Here is a 23,357-nt window from a genome sequence, read left to right as displayed (position 1 = left end):
CATTGGCATTAAAGCAGTTAAGTACTTTGTTCAAGAGGAATTTTGTATTGAAACAGATCACTATAAAGTTGTTAGAACTGTGTGGGAAAAGAATGTCCTCAGTAAAAACAGTGTAAGTAAATGCAAGAAACAGTAAGACCCTTCAACAGAAAATGGTATTTCAGATTCAATATACAACAGGAAACACCACATTGGTTACAAATCAATTTAACTATTAACAGGGAAAAAAAGTTTTAAAAGGTCTGCCTCAAAAACTTATCCTAGGACCTGAAAATAAAATTACATTCCCTTTACATAACTTACAGTAAATACACCACAGATTCTAATTGTAGGCATACTTTCAATTCCATTATTGCAAAATAAATGGATTACATATTTATCAAGGTTTGATAAATATAACCGAACATTACTTCCCTCCAAATAAGACCCACTGAGAATGTTAAGAAAATGTGAGGGGCAGTGAAAAAATTTCAATATTCAGATTTTTTTCTGACAGAGGAAAATGAGTTTAAAACCTAATTTTTCAGTCTGTAAAATCCTTAAATGATGAGATCAATCACAGCAACCTTTCCATAGCTGAAAACTACAATATACACTGTCTTTATAGTATACGCTAACTTCAGACTAAGCAGTGACACACTCTGAACCAGTGAAAGCTCAAACTTAATCTTCAACTTTTACTCCCCCCCATTTTGAACTCATAGTTTGCCAAAAGTTTTGAACCAAAATAAACTGGCAATGCAAAAAGTCTGAGAAACCCTCCTTTGCATGAAGGCTTAAGTGTTTACACAGAATCAAAGTGCATTTAATAAAAGGAATGGAAATAAAACTGGTAAATTAAAAAAAAACGTTGAAATAATCTGTTAGGAAAAGACATTCATGAATTTACAATTTAGTTAAAGTACTCATATCCTCAATTTGAAAGAGTTGGAAAGTTACTTCAACTGCTTAAAATTTTACCTTGTACTTTTCTATCCCAATAATTGAAAAACGTTTCCATTTAAAAAGCTCTTTATAACTACAAGGAGCAGGTTGTTTGTTAAATATCAGACAGTTTGTTGGCACAGGGCAGGGATTAGCCTTCACAGGCTTTGTAAACCTATGTCACACACTTTCCACTGCTAACTGAAAGTGTGTCAGGCCAGCTATAAAAGAAGTCATCTATGACACCTGGCTGTTAGCTGCACAAACAACTCTAATGTACACAGGGATAAAAATCAAACTAGAACCATTACAACTATTCTCCATTCAAGACAAACAAGTTCAAACTAAAAGAGCATGTTTCCTTAAATGAGGTAAGGACATTGAAGACCTTTGGCAGGAGTAGCATCTTTTATGAGACCAACTTGTGTAAGTGAAAAGAGAGACCAGCTTTCAAATAAACAAGCCTTCACCTTGTGGCTGAAAAGCTCATTTGCTTGAAAGCTGCCCAATACCACCAGGGGGTCTAATAAGACACCATGTCTAACTCCAAACACTGCCACATCCATAACACCACTGCAACAACACAATTATGCTCACCTGAAACAAGAAAAAGGTATCAAAACTTTCTCATGCAGAAAGCATTTCAAGTTCCCCTAGCACTATCTCAGATTCTCTTACAACTTGTCAGAAAGTAGCCAACTATCGTGCAGAAATATTCAGGTGTTAATTCTCAAAGATAAAATTAAAAGGATACTAGTGGGTTTATATCAAAAAAGAAAAAGCAGCTTCTTCCAACAAGCCAAGCAAGCTGGCATTAAACATGCAAGTCCATTAATAAAGTCTTTTCAATGTTGTTTTAAAGCTTATGCATTACTCCAGAAAAAAAAAACCTACAGAGAATTTCCAGTAATAGTCTCTCTCAAGTCTAAAGATACACACCCCCAATAGCAACTAATGCTTTAAACCAGAGGGAAAAAGACAGTTTTTAAAAGCCACCCATCTGTACATAGACGATGCAAAAATAAATTTAAGAACCAAGACCAAGAATGCAAAGATATATGCTGGGGCTTCCAAAAAGACTTTGATCGGATATATTCGCAAGAAAACATTACATTTTTAGAGAAACACTCCAAGCAACAAGTTAATTAATCTTTGATTCTCATCTTCCAGAAAACAAAATCTCCTGAAGAAATTTTTTCACTTACAAACATAGGTAAATAATGCATTAGCTACGATATAGATCAATTTAGATTGGACATACTCAAAACTATCACGAACAGTGTTTATCTTAGATTAGCATAAACATTCACTTAAATATGCAATCAACATCAGCAAAAACTACTGCTTAAAAGATGACCAAAGGCATAGACATGTTAATTGCACCTCTTCATGCCTACAGACCCTTCCAAGTTCATGATTATGACAAGACAACATGTGACATCACAACTAGGAGGTGCAGATGAGAGAAATCACACAGCATTAGGAAAGTGACAGTTTTTATGTTCTGTTTATGTTTTAAGCTGTTTCTCCAAGTTTTAAAATCACTCCCTCTATCACAAAAAGCCTCCTACTTGCAGTTACAAACTTTGAAAAAAGATTTTTGGTTACCCAGCTGCTCACAATCACTCTCTTCTAATAATGCCTCAAATATCATGCTTTTATCCACATAATATCCTTATGCCCAAGTCATGTTTGCATTCATTGTATATATATATATATATATGAATAGATACAGAAAAAGAGTGTGTGCACATGCACATAGATGTGTGTATATAGACACCAAGTGACATTTCCAAACAGATTCTCCTTTAGATCTTTTGTATCAGCTAAAAAAGTGTCTGAATTCGGCGCATCTATAGCTAAAGCTCCTGCTGTATTGGGAGAGTGAGTAGAAATATGCAAATAAGTATTAGAGGACAATGTCTAATCCAGAGTAGTAATATCCAAATTCCTACTTTAAGCAAAGTACCAAACTTTGAGTGGTTTTGTTTGTTTGTTTGTTTTGTTTTTTAAGAGCGCATCAACAAAGGTTTAAATGCAAGGCTCCATTGCTTTCTTAATGCACAGAATTAGAAGAAACAGCATGCTTTTTTCCAACATCAAGCACAGGTCAGCTTTTATTGTTTCTGGATAGTAATACTACCAATTAATTGCTATTCTCTTCTATTTCATTATACTTTTATCACAACTTGAACTGTGAATTGAATTTTTGTATGCCATTCCTTCATGCATCCTCATTGCTTGCAATAGAAACGTGACTTTTTGGAGAGCTGACTGTCAGTTTCTCCCTTGCTGTCCCCATGAATACCCCTTCAAAGCTGACTAGCTTTCACACATTTGGAGGTTAAATGTATTTGAGGATATACAGAGAATATAATGAATTCACTCAGCAAAGATAAGGCCATCCAGAAACAGGGGAAGAGAAGTAACTTGGCCTACCTTACAGCTAAGATGACAAAAGAAAGCCTGGAAAATGCAATCAAATTGGGGAATAAATGAAGGCGCATTTACATGAAACTGAAGGCAGGAATAGGACCAGGCTAACAAAAACCCCAAAGACAAGTTATAAGAAACACATTAAGAGTGGGAGCAAAAATAAAAGCAAAAATAGTAACTGAGGAGCAAAGGCAGTCAAGACAGAGAGCGAATGAGAAACCTGATAAATAGACACAGGTTAAAAAAAAAAAAAAAGAGAGAAATTAAAAAGAATTTAGTTGAGGGAGACTTGTGCAGAAGAAATTGCACAACAGAACTCAAGAAGCTTGTGATAGGACCCAAGATGTCCATCGCTGTTCCTTAACTGACAACAAATACATTTGCAACAGAGCAAGCCTTTTATTCATTCTTAATAATGCCAGAATGATGGCAGGTTTACTAATGCTATCAAGTAATCAGAGGGACACAGCTATAGAACAGAGTTAAAAATGAAAGAAACTGAGGATGGCCTTATACCCAGGGCAGCATGCTGTCCCAAGACAGATGGATTTGTGGAGTTTGTTTGCTTTTTAAAACAAGCTAAAAGTCACATGCAGTATTAGCCCATTACAGAAAATGGTTACCACCTACTGTATTCAAATAAGGCTATAGGTAACACTCGCATTTCACCTAGTAACAATGTTACTTCATCATGTTATTCAGGTATGCCTGTTTCTTCAATATCAAAATGAATCTCGCAATAAGTTTTGAAAATTGACAGATTTGGACTTTTCTGCCCAAAATCATGCAACCAAAGCAATTCACACACAACTTCAATAAGTCAAAATAAAACAAATTAGACTACTCAAAAAGCACTAAAGCATCCTTCTACACCAGTTTAATCAGGTAAAGTTTGGAGAAAAACTGTCATGGCTTATATTAAAATCCGTCACTTCTTACAGGTAGTTCAATACTAAAAGAAAAAAAAAAATCTTATTTACATATAAACTGACAAATTTTATATGGTTTACCCAAAAAGTAAAGATCATAATTGATGAAGTGCAATTACTGATAACTAAAACGCACTTGCCTATTTAATAGTTTTGACTGAAGCGAAAGCAACTTGGGTGCAGTACAGTGAGTAATAACCTGAATACGTCAAAAGAAAAGTATGTTTCCAAACAGTAGAACAGAAGGCTATTGTCCTGAGGAGCGCCAGCAGCCAGTCACTTTGCAAACCCTATACTGGCCACTACAACAGAACATGCTGCAGCTTCAAAGACATTCCCCTGAAATGGCTAAACCAGCAAAGGTAAACAGGTGCAACAAATTTCCTGAGTGTGTCTGCATACTACTTCTTTAAATGCATATTAGACAGTTAAACAAAGTATATGTAAGCTTTAAAACAAGTACTTTTACAGTGTAACAGAAAGTGGAAATTAATAGTAATTATTTGCATTGCGATAGCACATAGAAGTCCAAAACATGGTTCAGAAGATTCAATGAAAAACACACTATTAGAGAATAAACATGTCAGCTTTCTGAAGCAGAACACCACCACAACACAAAGTTAGCATAACAAGTTTATTGTTCAATACATCAGTATCAAACACCATCTGTCCAATTAGACAAGCACCTTTACATCTAACAAGGTAGCCAGTAACATTTCTGTTAATTCAAAATCCTATTGTAATGAGTAATCTCTGAAAAAATGTGCCACTGCATTTTTTAATTTGTATATTAAGTAATCTGTAAGCACATCTGAATAAATGCACCTGTTCTGGGAAAAAAAAAAATAATCAGACCAAATACAATTTAATATTATTCCTTCCCCTCTTGTACAGAGTATCAATATTAAGTTCCAAAAAAAATTTTCCTTTCTTTTGTCCTTTGGAAGAATGTGCATCTCTGCTCTGGAGACCAGCAGTGGGTCCTTCCATGGCTTCCCCTTCCTGAAACATTCACACTATTTTCAGGGAAAGCTCTTTCTTGGTCTCATCATCCAGCCTTTTTCTTTAACTGGGAATTGCACCTCTTCCCAGTGCAAAAGAATTGTGTGGAAGGATATATTCCAGACATAAAATGTTCTCTTTTTGCCATCTTCAACAATTTTTCTCATGTTTTACAAAAGTAAAAAAAAAAAACAACAAACATGCATGTGCACACATCATTTCTCTATTACACCGGAATAGAGCCAGCCATCCTGGTTAAGAGAGACTGTTAAGACTCACAGGCATTTCTTGAAAGCATAAAATCACCAGATAGGGGGTCACATAGAAAAAGGATTCCTCATTTTTGCAAGCCATGCAATCTTAAGTAAATGGTCTTCCTAATATTTTAAACTGCCTAAATTAGGTATTTCCAAATTAATTTCTCTTTTAATCTGGAAATGAATTCAGAACTAATCTTTTGCTCAGATTCACTTTCTAAAAAAAAAAAGTTATGCTAATTTGCTGATCTAGTGCAGAATATATTAACTTAACCAATTCCTTGAATTGTTTCTCAATTGTGTTTCAATTTCCCATTGTATTGGATAAACATTTAAACATATTTACAAAACAAGATCACCTGAAGTCTGAAAACTGTACCTCTGAGGTGCTCAAGAATCTCAAATAATTTCACAAGTACCTTTTTTTAACAGTCCTTAACAGACTTAACAGTCACAGATTTTGGACAGATAAAGCTGATTCATCAAAAATGCTACGTCTAAACAAATTTAGTCCAGAAAGCTGCTATAGATCTGTATTGATTTACAGTTCTATAACTAGATGCTATCTTTCCCACTAGTTATGAAAGATAATGGCTCCATTAAGCAGGAATATAAAACCAGTTAAAAAATAGATTCCTGTCTTTAAAGCCACTCTGTGACCTGTCTTGACTTTGGAATAGAGTTAACAGAATGTCACTTTTTGTAAAAACAGCATATACCCCAGCAATAAGGGAAGTTTGCATTGGTCAGTGAGATGCAACAATGAAGCACAAAGCTGCCCAACTTAGCCCTGTGGTCATGAAATGATGTATTTTTGCCAAAAGCAGACAAAAAAACCCATCTTACAATAGTAGAAAAAATGCATAAGGTTCTTGTCCTTTGAGTATTTACATATCTTATTCCCGCTTTTGAATTACATAGGGCACAGCAATAACATGTAGTTTTCTGCATTTTTATATGCAGACCACCAAAAATTTTCAAGAAGACATGCAGATATGAGAATAGTAAGTTTAAACCTAAGAAAAATAAGACCATTCTTACAATCTGAGAATACGCTCCTTAATTATCCACAGGTGCTGGAGGTCCATAGTACACCAAATCACAAAACTCAAGACAAAAACCACTGACCTATATTATACAAGACTGCTATTAAGCAACATTACTGCTCTCTGCAGCAAGCAGATCTCCCCAGGGCTCTACTGCTGTACTCCCAATATGCATTAGCATCCGTTCTCTATTGTATTCTATTTGTCAACAAAACTCTCCTAGAAATGGGTTTTAAATTCTGACCATGCAAAGTGGAGGGAAAAGGACTGGCAGCTTTCCCCATTCCAGTCATTCTATTTCAACAGAAAATGGAAGGAAAAAAAAATATCTCCTACATCTTAATCAAAAACACAGAAACAGATACTTATATTAATCATTGGCTAAGATTAAACTAAACTACTCTGCACAAAAGGTTAAATGACCTCTTCTTATTTGGAGACACTTCAAAGACTTTTGATTCAGACAGCCCTGAATCTACTACACTGGCATGATCAAGGACCTAAAGACGCAAAGTATTTTTTTCCCTCCTTTAACTTCAGTTCTGTACTTTCATTATGCACCGTTTCTCCCTGAAGTTTAAGTCTTTGGATATTTAACACAACCCATACACATACGCACACTTGATATGGAGTCTGAAAGAATAGAACATGTAATATTTCTAACACATCTATCAAGAAAACAACCATCTTTCACTGTACAGTGAGCAAGACCTGGCAAAATGTGATTACTTTGATGCAGTTCTTGATTCAAAGGGTTTATTCTCTGCAGTAAGCGAAGCAGTGCTGATATAATTGACAAAAGCCCTACACCCTTGAAGTTTCACACACAAACACACTATGCCCCAAAACCTCTGAAATAGTAGAGAAAGCATAGACAAATGAAGACATTTGTAAGCCCAAGTGAGAACAGCCCCTCTGAAAGCCTCCGCTTCAGGTAAGTTATATGCCCATTTAAGACTTCAAATTTTGCATTTCTAGTGCTAAACAAATACCTAATAATCAGATCTCAAACATTTCTCATTTTATGCTCAAGCTAAACACTTGACTCATTCCAAAGTAGACATACTTACAGAAGACAGGTGCTTACATACATCATAAAAAAGTCTAAGGACTCAAGAGACAGGTCCTGCTTTAACCACTTTGGCCACAGTAGAAAACACTGCTTTCACAAGTAAACCAGCCTAGAACAATTCCCCTTCTGCACCTCACAAAAGCAACTTGTACAGCAAGTTTCTTGAAGTGCACTTCAAAACAAACACGGAAGCAACAAATTGCACTAAGAGGATGTTTGGCAGGCTGCACCTAAACCTCAGTTTGAAGATGCACAGGACTTGGCCTGCTCCCATGATTTCAAGAGTTCTGCTTTAAGTTAAAACTTACTTGCAATATTTTAATAATTTTTTAATTAAAAAAATATCCATCCTCACTCTAAAATACCAGTATATTCCTTTATCTTGATTCCTGCTTAGCATTTGTCAAGACCTGTATTTAGTTTATAACCAACCCTGACTGTCTTTCACTACTGTGAGTCACTATGATAACAGTGTTTTGTCTTAACTGACTGAAATATATCCAGCTTGGTTTTCATGCTGAAGCAATGACTGATATTGCCTTACTTTTGTTTCCTGGCAAAATGGTAGCTCCAAACACACAACATAGGATGACAAATACTAAAAAACAAGAAAGAAAAAGCAGTTAAAAAGAAAAAAAAGCCTCTCGTGCTTGCTATTCCTAAATATCAAGGTATCATTCTACAGCTGATTATTATATCAGGACCTGCTGAACTAACACTAACCTTAGTGGGGAAAAAATAGAAGTCACAGCTGAATCTGCTTGAGATACTCCTAGTTTCACCCAATATGCAGTTCCTATTTGTGAGAACACATTGTTGGTTCGTATTCAACTTGGCATTCACTGTAACTCTCTGGTCCTCTTCAGTGAAGCTGCTGTTCAGCCAGTCACTTCGCAGCTTGTACAAATCCATGAGGCTATGCCTGCACATGAAGAACTCTACACATCTCCTTGCCAATCTTCAGAAGGTTTCTGCTGACCCATTCCTCAAGTGTATCTAGGCCCCTCTCAACTCAAATGCTACTGTTCAGACACATAAACTCCATGTCACCAGACTATCATCATCTTTCCTCCTCAGCTCACTTATGACTCAACTGGAACTTTACTGGATTTCAGAGACAAATTGTTACTAGGCACTACACAGAAGGAATGAGGCCATTTTGCCTTTTTTTTTTTTTCTATACGTGGCTTCTGGCAGAAGCCAACTCCTTAGAAGACTCAAGCGCTCATTTGTAAAAAACACAGAAACAGGGTGTGGGGCAGAAGGCAGAGTGGCAAGAAATCCTACCAAAAAGTCCTCAGAAAACTTTATGATCAGTGGAAGGGAAAGAGACCAGAAGGACTATAGCAGTTTGCCAGATTAAACTTAACTAGGGAAACACAGCAACCAGTATCTTTCCTTCAGAAACAATCTACTGAGATTCTGATGAAAAAGAGACCAAAGTCCACACAACCTAACGCTTTGATTCTCTTCACACTATGAAACAAAATCATATGTTTTAATATATTAAGCAAAGTTGAGTACCTGAGTCCCTAAGAGATGCAAATGCAATGCTGGCAAGAAGATATCAATGTATTTTTAGTAAGACGTGAGAATTAATGAGTTATAACTTGTTAGAGAGATTTACCTTTCATAACCTTTATCTATTGAATGCTTAACAAATGTACCCAGGACTCCTGCAACTTCTTTTATGTAAAAGCAAATGTTGAAAGCATCAAAAGAGAAAAATGAAGAAAATCTCTACTTTGTGACTCAAAGACTGCCCTTTTTTTTTTTTTTTTTTTTTTTCCCTTTCTTAGTGTTACCTGGGCCAACCTTGTAACAAAGCAATGCTGTTTGCCATACCACTTTCTGGGCCAAATAAAGGTAGAAGAATAGTGTCTTAAGTTTCCATAACTAAGAAACTGAAGTCCATAAGAGGGAGCAGGAGGAAGGGAAATAGTGCTATCATGTGATCATGTGAAAAAACGTGCCTTTACGTGGTGAGAAGTGTACGAAAGTAAGAGACCCCCACAACTAAAAGCAATGTTTTTCAGTAGTTATTAACCACATTTCAAAGACTCTTTTTTTACTTCTCTCCAAAAAGAGATTTTATAGTTCAGTAGAACACTGCAAGACAAAACAACTTTTTATTTAATTGCATATTTTAATGGTAAGCGCCATTTACTGCCCATGTCTACACCCTGGCTAACTCACATCCAGAAGCAGAAGCACTGTGCGACAGAGCCTCCATCTTCTGGACACATCAAGACAATTTACATACTTCATGTATTCAGTAAAAGAAATGAAGATACTAAATACTTTTACAGCCACACTGCAGAATAAATGCCATATAACATATTACCCCACAGTTTTTTCCTAGCAATATCCAAGCAGAATTTTTCTCCTCAAGGGTTTTTGCTTCTCTTTTGATAAAAAGATGTAGCAGATGCACACAGAAAGATTTATCCAAGATAGAAATTTATTTATCCCCACCAAACCAAAACTCAAATTTTTCAAGCATTAAATTAGCAGCTATGTTTACAGCAAAAGATGCAAATTAATACCTTCAGTTGCTAGGCCCAGATATAGCTAATACAGAGACACCCTTAACCAAGAATAGTGGAATTGGAGAGAAAAACTCAAACTTTATCAAATCACACAATGCTGCTAAACAAGCCTTATGGACCCTCCTAGAGAAATTCAAACCATACTTACATTAACAATACTCCCCACTATTGACTTACTGGTGAATCAGAGAAGTTTAAAAAAAAAAAAAGCAACAGAACACCCCATCAACCAAACACCCCCTAAGTGATGGAAATAGTGAAAGAAAATAGCACCCCTACATTACTTTGATCAATTAAAGTCCTGACTTTAGATTATTTATGTGGATAAAGACAGAATTCAAGTGTAGCTTCTCAATACCTGCTCCAGTTAAGATTTAAAAGTCTAGTGTATACGTGAACTACTCTTTTGCCACAGTTCGGCGTGGAAGATCAATGTACAGTCCCTGTTTGCTACTGGTTAGACTAGAAAGTGTTTAATCCAATGAGGAACAGACTTACAATAGGAAGAAAACTGTGATAACTATCGTAATTTTAAGCTCTCAATGTTTAAAAGTCCACATAATACCACTAAATCAGTTTTAAAAGTTTTGTCAGAAACATGCCTATTTTAAAACACAGTCAACGTAGATATTCTTCTGTATAAAAGAATTAGAATGCTTTCTAAACTGATGGCTGATGCATATACCACTTGCTCACAAAACTGAAAATTAATTAAACACACACTTGCTTTTAACTGGAATCACACAGCCAACTCTTCCATGAATAAGTTTCCTGATCTTTCCTTGTCAATTACAAGCCACACAAGTGCCTGTATATGATTATGAAGATATATATACACTGCTCAATGACCACCTTTAAGCTTCTTTAGTAAAGAACCTTCACATTTACCATTTAGTACTGTTCAATAAAAGCATGTGTTCATCTTCTCTATCAGTATATTTTTTGGGGAAGGAAATTCAAGTTCACATACATCAGCCCCACACAAAGCCTTTCAAAGAGACAGAGTTCAGTATAAGATTTTCCCCAATTACAGGAGTAGTCAAGCTCCCCATGGGAATGACAATTCAGTAGAAATGCATGTCACCAGAGACCCTCAGTTCTGAAAACTAAGTTCTCCAAAGGTCTAAAACCCTTTGGCATTTCTTTCCTGCTTTGTATCGCCTGCCTTAAGAATATCAGCAAACTTTCCTACCAAAAGCAGCACTTCAGTCAACAGTTCTAGGTCAGTATTTTCAGCTGGCAGCTGCGGTTTATTATTATATTAGTCAAGAGTCTACAGAAGATATTATTAGGAATGGTTTGTTCATTTATTAGGCTTAAATTTGCTGAGGAGACCAAAATATTTGCATCCAACAGAAAAAAAAAAGATTATAAAATATGGTTTAATGACTGACTCAATTATGAATTTAACTCCAAACTGCATCATTTACAAACAGTGCAAACAGTATGAACACACTATAATAACATTTACTCAGTCTGCAGTCCTCCTACTTGCAAATTTGGGCAATCTACAATTTTTCTTGTGGTATAATCATAAAATTTCACTAGTCTCTGTGAAAAAGTGTAATGGTTTGCTTACACATTCCCCAAGAGAAAGAAAGGCATTTTCAAAATTAAGTGGTGATTTTTACTGGGGTTGGCAGAAGGAGGACAACGGTAGAAAGCACAACTGCTCATCATGATCACACAATTTGACTGCAGCAATAGCTACTGAGTGAACTTCAGCATTGTGTGAGGAGTCTAGAGGATTGCTGAGATAAAGTTCCATAATGACCCAAACCCAACCTAAAACTGCTGCCATGAAAACAAGCAGTCCTGCCTTGACCCCAATCATGTATTCCTGTCTTATATTACCACTCCTTTAAACCAACATAAACATCTGGTGACCACATTGGCCATCCACCTAAAACTGCTCTGTGTTAAGATACCCTTTTTGCTAACGTTAGTCAAAACACAGAGCAGCTTCTCAGACAACTTACTGTGGAGCTCCAGGAATGCCACTACTGACACAGGAGAAAAAACAAATGACAAGAAACAGGGGAAGTTACCACTTCGGCTGCAATGTTAGTTCAGATGACTGCAAATGTACACCGGACAGGGTAGAGCTGCACCATTACGCAGCCCTCAGGCTGTAAGTCAGCTGGAGCTGTGGCACTATTTGTCCAACAAAGTGCAGCTCCTGCCAGACTCAAATTTGCAGATGAATACTCATACACTCATGGTAAAATACAAATCACTTTTGCCAAAACTTCACAATAAACACAAAAACTACACCAAACCCATAAAATAACAGACTCCTTGTTATCCAGCCTCCAGCTTCCCTTAAAAAAAAAAAAAAAAAAGACACATTAATATATTCTTTTGTATCATGTTTCTTTTGGATTTGGGACAATGATTTAAAGGAGCCCTCAAACATTTAAACCCAAAAAACGCAGATTATTTCAAGTACCTGTCTGCTCATCTTGAAGTGTACAAAAAAACCCACTAATATACAGAATTGATCAGTGCCAACACATTTATACTTGTAGTTGGAAAACTGGTTTTGGCCTATCCTGGCACATTGTTCAACTTGGGGTACACACTTTTGGCTAAAGTTACAGGTGAGTGACTAAGAGCAATCTAAATTCAAGCTTCACAACCAACTACCTTAAATTAAAACTTGGTACTAAATAAACACGATCTTAAACATTTAGGGATATATTTTACAAAGAGTTGATATATCTGCTATATTAACTAAGAACAAAGCATCCTGCCTTTCAACACATGGTAACAGCCACTCAGTGCTGTGTAGGTCAATGCTATGGCAAAGACAGATAGTTCCAGTCACCTCCTGTTTCCCTACCGCCTGAGCAGTTCCAGAACTAGTGTTTCTAAGACACAGGCCAAAACAGAAAACCGAGCCCCCTTCCCTGGAGATTTTCAAGACCCGCCTGGATGCAGTCCTGAGTAATGTGCTCTAGGCAATCCTGCTTTAGCAGGGGAGTTGGACTAGATGATCTCTAGAGGTCCCTTCCAACTCTGATGATTCTGTGATTCTGTGATTAAAAATAAACAAACATCGTATTTCTGCCCACAGAAAGGGTCCCCCTGTAGAGCTGCCTGCACCATGACATGACTCTGGTACCAAGAGAAGAAAGGCAGCAGAGTATTATGATTTTAATTACTTAAAAGAACTAAAAATTCTAGGTTACATCAAATTTACAACTCCGCTGTTAACATTTTTCAAAGCTTCAAAAGTTAATAGAATTTATTTCTTTGAACCAGCACATTTCATTATGGTGAAGACTAATTAAATAACCGCAATGAGCTCATGACAAGCATGTTGTTGTTCTTTGTATCAAGATTAACTCACTAATTAAAAGTAAACAGAAAATGAGAAGTGTTCAGATTTAACAAGAATGCATGGGAATAAATCCTATGTAAATGAAAAAAATAAATTGAAGATAAACTTCTAACTCCTTTTTGATAGGAAAAAAATGCACCAGGATTACTTGTTGCTGTATATAAGTGCCCAGTGAGGAAGAAAATTTTTTGTGTCTGAAGCATGTGAAAAACTGCTTATACTTTTTATATTCTATAAATGTGTAGAACATTTCCATCTAATTGTTTGAAACAACACTTCTCTACAACACAAAAATTTTACCAGCATTAGTCAACAGTAAAGTTTAATACTGTAGAGCAAGTCTTTCTTCCTACAACTGAGAGAAATTGCAATAAAAGCAATGGCTTATGAAACTGCTTAGAACAGAACTCCCAATTCCTGGTAAGACTTCATTGCAACTCACTCAGTACAATTCGTTATTATTAAGGATTGAAAAACATATCAAGTGTAAAGTACATTTACACGGATTTTCAGCATTAAAGATCATCCCATATTATGGAAGTTGGCATTTATTCTTTCTATTCAACAAGGTATCTTAATAAACAAGGTTTGGGATTTTTTTTCCCCTCAAGTAAAAACCAGGTACCTAGCTTCCTAGATAAACTGGGATCTGTTTATCATGGCCATTCTTGCTACACAGAATCATACTTCTTCCATTTTATAACATGGTGTGAGGCAAAACAGGAACAATACCAGTTAGCTTAGTTTCAAAGCGTAAAATAATTTAGTCTCTAATATCCCTCAACATTTAAAGAATGCCTTACAAATTGTAACTGTGATCATTTTAAGCAATTAAGAAGGAACTGTACCAAAAAAAGGAACTGTAAAAGGAACTGTACCAAAAAAAAGTATAATGGCTTGAGGGAAAGTATCAAGTCAGTAGCACTTTCCTAATTACAACCTCCACACAAACACAGGCTTCTACCATGATACAAGACATTCAAGCCTTACCTTTTCCCACCATAAACTGTACTCTACATTACCACAAACTGAAGAACAATTTTAACTACTATTTCACATCACTGTACGTGCACTGTCTATACTAAACATGTTATCAAAAGTAATATTGCACAACATAAAGGAAGAGAGCTTACTTTCTTTCCTGGTAAATATATACTTCATATCACATTTCAAGTTTCACAACAGGATGATTGGTACGTCCAGCCTGAATGTGGAGAGCTGGTTGAACCAGAAGTGACATTCTATTAAATGCTGAGTAGGTTTTTTAAATACTAGTGAGCAAGAATGGATTGCTGGTATGTTTAGTACAATTTTAAAAGCATGGGATGATGGATGCTCTAAATCGAAGCAAAATTAATAAAAAAATACAAGCAACAAAGAACTATTTAGCTATCAAAGACTCCACCTCTCTGCTGTTACTTTCAGAGATTCTCTATGATAAAGAGAAGAAAACTAAGGTTAAGTTTTTAGTCTTTTAAAATACCTTTACCGTATCCCCTTCCCACCACTAAGCTTTAACAATGCTCATTTTAAGTGAGGTGTACTTACGAATGTCATTTCTTCATTAACTATACCATCCAAACCTGCCTATCTATATTTTTACTTTGCATAAAACTTTCAATGACAAAATGATAGAGTATCAGGAATGAAAATACAGCAAATAAAGAACAAATTTTGTAAAACTCACAAACACACTATGGATAAAGTTTTTGGCTTGTTTTTACAACTTTCCTGCACAAAGATAGTTTTCTAAATTATAAGCTAGAGTAACATCTGGGCAAGGCTAAAATTATTTTAAATTTCAGTGTTAGTGAACCAACTATGGAAATTGCCTAGATATCAACACCATGGCTAGCCAGATGAAAAAGGTTAAATTTTTTGCATTAAATCATCTCAGTAAATTCAACTGCACTCCTTTCATATCCCTACTCAACCAAGTGTCTTTTCCATGATATCTTTTTTCAGACAAGTCAGAAGACTAAAGTATCTGCTAGGGATGGGAACAAAACAGAAGCTTTCTCATCCCCTCCCCAGATCAAGGCCTGCCTCTGCTGCAGCCAAAGGTGGCATTTCTAGTACCTCTATCTCAAGAACAATTTAGGATCACTATGTTACTACTTCTTGTGCTAACCTCCTTGTGCTAACAGAAATACAAAACTGATGAGAATTTTTCAATCCCAACAGTCCAAACAGTTTAATATTTACTGCTGCAAGGATTCAATGGAGGACCAACACTTCAGGTAACAGGGAAAGACTGTAACTGTTTCAGTAACTGACATTTAATTTAAATGGTTTTAGCAGCTCTAGGACTATTACATTAAACGTACACTAGTTACTAGCACCTAACATTCTCTGCAGCTCAATAAGCTTCTTTCACTACTTCTCAAAATTGATGCTTTTAGTATCATCTGGTAGTTCTATCCACTTCTGAAAGAGTCAAATTCAGGAAGATAGTGTAAAGCTTACCTTCTAAACTGTAGACCAATTGGGCAAAGTACTCCAAAAATGCTAACAGCAAAGCAATCAAAGACAAGCCAGATTTTTCTTACCATGCTCAGACTGTTTAAATGAGAAGTTTTTAACTACATTTTCAGATCTTCCCATTAGAAATACTATAGCACAACTGAACAAGATGTAAAGAAACAGACTTTTATGATTACATAGTCTTATATTAAAGGTGATGGCAGAATACTGCAGCAAACTGTTGAAAACTAGAAGTCAATTTAGCTGATAAAGAATTCAGGAAGAGGGAACCCCAAAATATTTTGACACAATATTATTTGATACTATAAACTTTCTGACAAATATGTGTATCATGCTGCCTTTCTTAAAGGATGGATTCAGTTTCAGTTAGGAAAATTATCAAAGAATAAACATCTGTTGCAAGGAGAAGGATGAGGGACTAATACCTACATAGGAAAACAGATTCCCAAATACTATTCACAAATTACAATTAAGAATATAATGAGGTACAAAACCAGTAGAGTACAGAACTACTTACCAAGGACAACTTCTGTAACACAAGCAGATGTGCTCAAATGAGTACCAATGTTTCAAAATACTGTATTTGAAGCCATACAGCTATCTACTCATAAGAAAGAAGCTAACAGTCAACAAGAGAGAAATAACATCCATCTTCAAAGAGGCACGAAGTTTAATGAGTTGTCTCCAACAGAAAAATGCTAAAGTACCTTTTCGATTTCAACACGTCATCTAGGTTTGCTACCCACGTCATAATGGTAGACTGGCGAGTCTCTACCTATGGAATGTGGCACCATATCATCGTTAAATCCATCCACCCTTCCAGAATAAGCAAGTGCCTGCTACATATGGCTGTATCTACCCATGACGGCCAGGGCTTCCCAAGCCGTATCTTCAAGCAGTCACAACTCGATCTCTGCTCAAATCCAAGGCAAAGAGAATAATAATATTGCTTAAAAAGAAGAAAAAAAAAAAAAAAAAAGAAAGCAGAAGACAGGATTGAGACTCGGGCCAGGCCACAACCAGACACCTATTCAACAGACAGGAAAGGGGAGCACCTGCCTGCTCTCAACCCCAGCTTTCGCCGCCACCTCAGCCCTCCAGCACACCCCACCCCGCGGGCCCGGCGCCGCGGAGCCGGGCCTTGCGCTCACCTCATACCGCGGACAAGGCCTGGGCCCCACGCTCCCGAGGGCGCCCCAGCCCGGGCAGCCCCTCACTGCTGCAGCCCCCCCTCCCCGCCGTTGGCGGGCCGCGCCGGGGTTTTGCCTCTTCCCGGTCCTGGCCGCACCGCTTCTGGGCCGCGGCCTAAAAATGGCGGAGGCAACCGCACTTCCCAGGCTGCTCACCCCGGCGCCCGCCTCGCCAGCGGCCCAGCACCGAGCCGTACTCACCGTCCAACCGGTCTCTCGTACCCCGACACTGCGCCCTGTCGCCACTCGCCTCGTCCCTCCGGCCCCGGAAGCCGCCTCCGCCGCCTCACGAGCCCCCACAGCGTCCGGCCGCCATCTTCCTTCCCCCACCAGCGACCGGGCGGCGCACGCGCCCTACGTCACCACGCTCGGCGGCGCGAGATGCGGGTCCCAGCGCCCGGCTGGAAGACCGCGGCCAGTGCGCAGGCGCGCGAGGCGGGGCGCGCGCTGCTTCCGCGAGCCTGCCCACCGCGCCGCTAGTCTGCGCCTGCGCTGCCAGAAGCCTGGCTCCCCCGGACTCCGGGTAGGCGCCAAGAGGTGCGCGCACGCGCGCTGGGAGGCGGCGGGCCTCAGTTCCGGGACCGGAGGCGCTGCGCAGAGGAGGGTAGCGCCTGGCGCCCGGTTCGCCTTTTACTGAGGGAAAAGGGTGGCCAAAATTCAAGCCGTGGCGGGGAAAATGCGCTCCCGGACCCCCCCCCGCTGCCTCCCCCGGGCCTGGGCTTTGAGGACGCTATGGGCAGTAAGGCCTTTGCCGGCTCCAGGCTCTTCAGAGCGGGTAGCACCAACAGCTGGACAAAATATTGCCTCCAAACCACATCGATTTGCACCTCTTGCGTAGCTTTCTGTTAATACTCCACATGGTCACCACACAGCTACAACAAGCACACCTCTCTCCATTCCCTTGGAAGGCTTGAATTCCTCTTTCCCCAGCCTAATTACCACGTTTCAAAGCAGAACAATCAAGAACAACTAATCTCAATACTCATAATCATCTATTTGTGGAGGATGGTGCAAATCTCCTGGGATCACTTTCAGATCACTAAGTTGCTACACTCCTCCTCGGGAGTCTTACATTAGCTTACAAAGGTATTGACAAGTGGTAATACCTCCTAATTATTATTACGTCCTTTTACCCAGAAGTGTAGGTAAAGAGGTCTAGAGTGTTGGGGTTTGTTAATAAAAATGAGCTCTCATTAGGATAGGAGAGTCTTATGTATTCAAAAGATGAAAATGTTTTAAAGCTGCTTGAACAGAAACATTTTACAGGGCTGAGTTACAGCAGGAGCGGCGACTGGAAAGCAATACCACATCAAAAGGGGCCATTGAGCTACGTAAAATAAAGATTGACCATGCCACCTTGCTTTTATCTTTGTTCTTTAGTTATAATTATTCTGATCCAGTTAAAGTTACTGTGGTTAATTAAAAAGGCATGTCTGGTTAGTTGGCTTGCAGGAGACGCGATGCCACTGAAGCACAGAAACAAATGCTCTTTGAAGCAAAGCAATGTGCCTCAGCTGAGGTAGCCCAAGCAGTTGTTGTAAACCAGCTCGGCCTTCCAGCATGGCAGCAACATTACATTTCCAGTAAGAGCTGAAATAATGTTGTATTTCTATCCCTTTTGCAACATCGGTGAAACTCTATTGCTTATCTTCACAAGCAGTGCCTTGACTTAACACAGCGGTCTTGCTCTTTGTCCCAGCTATTCTTTCCTGCAAAATTCTCCTTCTTCCAGGCGTGGTGGTAAAATTATTAGTATTTAGGATTTCAGAGGGCTGGCTAAGAAGTTTATCCTAACTAAAGAACATTCCTTTCAACTAAAAGCTAACAGTCTGATTGTTGCTGACTCCCCACTTCTAAGCTAATACGAGGTGTGCCGCTGCCATAGGCTCCACCAAGAGCCATCCCGCAATCCTGTCGCCATATTTACTGTCTGATTCCTTCTTAGAATTGTGGCAGTTAGCAAGCTATTTAAGGAGCCCATCCCTCCCAGGATGGACACCTGGCTTCGTTAACATCAAAATAATTGTTTTTCCTCACCACCTTCTTTTCTGAAACAGTATATAGGTTGGGTCTCTGCGACCACTTGGCAGAGAACAGAGGAGCAGAGAGAGAGATGCTGCCCTAATGTTCTCTCAATATGATCATAGTTAATAATGCCTCTGACTGACCTGTCCTAAATTGTACTTGTGTTATTATGCACCTGGAGTCCCCAGATCTCCAATACAGGTTAATATTCACAGGATCTGTTTATCAAAAAGGTCCTCATTAGTAAAATCATAATATGCACCTTATGTTTATAAAACACACAGCCTTAATTAGAAATCTTTTAATTTACACTAAACAAGAATAGAAAATTATTGAAGGTGTAAAAATCCACTGTCCTCATCACACAATAAAAAACAACAAACCAAAAAAAACACCACAGAAATTGATGCTGCCTGTGACTAAACCTTCCAAGACTCAAGAACAAGTTTCTCCATCTCTTTTAGAATTTCACAAAAAAAAAAAAAAATCACATCTACATTTCTGCTAAAAAACAGAAACATGTTGAAAATTCCCAAATCAGGGAGAGGGATTTGGAAGAAACAAATACTTGAGCCACTGGGAAAAGGCTTTTCGGGTTCTTTGGCTCTCACCATACAGGCGTCCTTACCAACACACATGTGGAACAAACGTGAAGGACTATGCTGCTCTCCAGCCTGAATACACCTGTGGATGACACAGCACTGGAGTACCCTGTATCCACAGCTCCCCTCACTCAGCCGGGAGCTGGATTGCTCCAGAGGGCTGAGAAACAGCCACAGTTCCCATTTTTTTCTGTTCAGATAAAGGGGTTGAGGGTTAACCTTAATACTGGAAGCTGCGTTTAGTCTGAATGTCATCAAGAATCTGCTGTAATTCCTCATCTTCAAATCGGCCCTCCAGGCTGCAAAAAGAACAATGAGGGGACATTGAAGGTTTTAGAAATAATCTCCCCCCTGAATTCATTTCAGACAGCCATAATTCTCTCCCATCAGTCTCAACACCATCATCACCCACCTGTACGGTACCATCAGGAACCGTCTGTAGCATTACTGTACAAATATCACTCTAATCCCTATGCAGTGCGTCCTCTTTAAATGACAAAACTCCTTCCTTCCCAGAACTATCTGCTGAATAATTTCAAATCGTTTTATCACAAAGGCAAGGCAGGTACAGGTTTAAATAGACCTCCAAATGAAGTCCACATAGCCTCATGCTTATAAGCCAGTCCAGTCTTACTATGAAATCTCAGTATATAAAGAAGAAACGGTAATTCAGATGAGTGTTTCCTTCTGTCTTCTATCTCAGACCATGAGGTAACATATTAAGATATGAAGAAGTTACTGGTCCCCTGTACATTATCCACAGTTCACAGGAGAAATGTCATTTGCTCCAACAGAAAAAAAAAAAACAACATAAACCCACAAACCAAAAAAAAAACCAAACCAACAAACAACCAAACACAGCTGGGTGGGCTAAAACCCCATTGTTTACACTTAATCCAGTAAATGTCAGAAGTGTCACTGGGGACACATACAAAGATTGCCTCGCTGTCAGATCAATGGGTCGGTGAAGAAAAACTGACACTAAAATTTTTCTATCAACAGAGCTGAATTGAAGAGAGGGGGCATCTGCCCATAGCTGGCTTCAGACCCCAGGAAAGTAAAAAGTAGTCCTTTTATGATACATAAATGCTCACCTAGGAATCAAGGCTTTCGCTTCCTCAGCTGTTTCAGGACACAAGTTAGCCAAACATGCCAGTTCAAATTTATGGAGCTTCTTCTGGAGCAGCAAACTGTAAGGAAAGACAACAACTGGGTGAAATTACAAGCAAGCTAGAAATATAAAAGGGCATAAAGCAAACCAAGTATTTTTTTTTTTTTAACTCTGCTTTTGGCACTGAAGTCAATGCTTTTTCAGGAGGAAAGACTAATTTTATAACTGCACAGAGGGAAAAAAAAGTGACATTTATTAACTCCACTTCCCCAGAGTTAGTCTACAAAGTCTAGAAAATCCTCCCCTTTACTGCAATCAGCTGCCATTTAAATACTGAAAACAAAGTGGCTCAGAAGGTTTGGCCTAGACAAAGTACAACTCTCCATGAAGAATTATGATCAAATTTCTTGCCTCTTCAGAGAGACAAGAATCAGAATTATGGTACAAATCAGGAAACACCACAGAACTGTACTTTCATAAAGCAACATCAATATTATGCACAAAAATTCTCCAGTATAGTCTTATGCCCTGACTTTTCCACTCACCTACGGACACTGGCAATGGTTTCACGGTTTTTGAAGCGGCTGAAGCGCGCTGTGTAGTTCAAAGTTTTCATGAAGACTTCTGAAAGCTCCTGCTCATCTTCTGCGCTTTCATTCTGTTGCTTACGATGCTCAAGAAGCATATGTACTTCTGAATTTAGAAGGGTTTCCGCAGTTTCAAATTCTACATTTGAATGAGTGAAAATCAGCACAAAAAAGGTAAAGCATGGATGAAAAAGTCCACTTACAGAAGTTTTCTATGTAAATTTAGCCTTGGGAAATAAGGACATGAAAAATGTGCTTCACTGTAATTATGTGAGCCCTTTCACCAATGACTGGACAACATTTCATACTGAAAATGGTTATAAAAATGACACCATTTTGAGCAATAATCCAATGTCTTTCTCTTCTTGACCACACATTTTATATTTGCTGCCCTAACCTGATTTGTCACATTTCTGCAATATGTTTTCTTCACCCATTTTTGGCAGAACTTAAATAATGTATGACTTGTTTTAGAAAAAAAAAATTAGAACTGTAATGTTCAAAAATTCAAAAGTGATGCCTATGGCCTTTGAAAGCGAGTTCTTAAAGTACACGTGGATACTGCTGAACTTTTTTTAAAAGGCTTCATTTACTCGAAAGGTGAATTAGCCCACTGAAATTTTATTATCATAAAAAAGTTTTAACCAATCTTAACAGATCCCCCCGCCTTTTTAGGCGACTCTCTCTATTTTTGTTCATCATCACCGTATTTATTCCAACATCACCATATTTATTCCAATAACAAGAAGGTCTTTCCACATCAGCAGTACGAGCTGTTCAAAGCAGCGGGATCAGAGGTGGCATCCTGGGGTGCCCCTTCAGCACTGTTTTATAAAACCAGATAGATACGGGGCAGTGCGAGAAAGAGTATCGGCACAGAGTATCGCCATCCCTAATTACAACTCAGGCTCTGGAAAGCTGGTTTTGTAAACACAGCACTATCTTAATGTCAAGAAACATTAACGAAAAAGTAATGGTTAAATCAAAAAAAAAAAAAAAAAAAAAAAACAAGAACCTTTTTGCTATAGCCTGTTGTGTTTTTTTTTTTTTATTTTATTTTATTCCTGTGCACACGTAGCGCTCCACACAAGTAAGAACAGCCCCATCTTAGCCATCGTGGGGTCCTTAAACATACACACATGATTTATTATCCCCGATTTTTAACACCTGGGGCCCTGTAACCGCTGTGTCTCTGACCGGTGGGGCGCTCCGGTCCAAGCAGCCTCTCGGCGAGGCGGGAAGGGGAGAGGAGAGCTCCTTCCCTCAGAGGCGGCGGCCTCCCGCCACCGCCCGGCCCCCTCACCGCCCCCCTCCCCCGCGGCTCCCACCTTTGGGGAATACGAGCTGCGAGGCGTCCTCCTCCACGTCCGCCGTCCGCGGGTCGCTGCCGCCCGCCGCCATCGCCTCAGCCGCCGGCAGCGGAAGCCCCGCCGGCCGGAAGCGCAGCGCCGCCCCGGCCCCGCCGCCCCGCCAGGGGGAGCCGCCCGGCGCTGACAGGAGGTGGGTCGGGGCGGGAGGTTCCTTCAGCGCTGGGAAATAACGGAAGGGCTGAAACCTGCGCTGGCCCGCCTCAGCGGGCTGGGCACAGCGGCACCGGGGGGCGGAGGGGAGCAGCGAGGCGGCAGATGCATCTTCGCCGCTGTGGCATCACACCAGAATTGGACGAAGGAGCTATGGCCTACTCCATATAGCCACCAGAGCATCCTCCAGCTAGGTAGCAAACCCTGACCTTAAAAACTACGGTACAGACAGTTACAGTTTTCTTATCTAACTCACGATGAGCTGTCTCACTGTCTGTGA

General features: G+C 39.1%; 2 protein-coding genes across 4 annotated transcripts in view; both read right to left on the bottom strand.

Annotated features, from left to right (window-relative positions):
• WDR33 (WD repeat domain 33) overlaps positions 1-17,552 on the bottom strand; it is a 71,648-nt gene extending 54,096 nt beyond the window's left edge. For both annotated transcript variants that reach the window (XM_082487355.1, XM_082487354.1), the window contains exon 1: positions 17,434-17,552. The gene's annotated coding sequence lies outside the window, so the exon portion shown is untranslated. The remainder of the gene's footprint in view (positions 1-17,433) is intronic.
• Positions 17,553-19,549: 1,997 nt separating this feature from the next.
• On the bottom strand, positions 19,550-22,961 carry POLR2D (RNA polymerase II subunit D). Of its 2 annotated transcripts, XM_082487381.1 has the most exons (5): positions 22,886-22,961; positions 21,516-21,696; positions 20,954-21,049; positions 20,079-20,158; positions 19,550-19,941 (listed from the first exon to the last, which is right to left on the bottom strand). In XM_082487381.1, the coding sequence occupies exons 1-4, from the start codon at positions 22,956-22,958 to the stop codon at positions 20,080-20,082; spliced, it is 429 nt and encodes a 142-aa protein (XP_082343507.1). In that variant the 5' UTR covers positions 22,959-22,961; the 3' UTR covers positions 19,550-19,941; position 20,079. The 2 variants fall into 2 exon arrangements, with proteins under 2 accessions (XP_082343507.1, XP_082343506.1); XM_082487380.1 differs by having other exon boundaries at positions 19,550-20,158.
• Between the last annotated feature and the right edge of the window lie 396 nt (positions 22,962-23,357).

The sequence above is a fragment of the Vanellus vanellus genome (assembly GCF_965231255.1).
Source record: "Vanellus vanellus genome assembly, chromosome: 8".
Lineage (NCBI taxonomy): Eukaryota > Metazoa > Chordata > Aves > Charadriiformes > Charadriidae > Vanellus > Vanellus vanellus.
The sequence above is the reverse complement of the archived record's forward strand: the minus strand, read 5'-3'. Positions and strand labels throughout refer to the sequence as shown.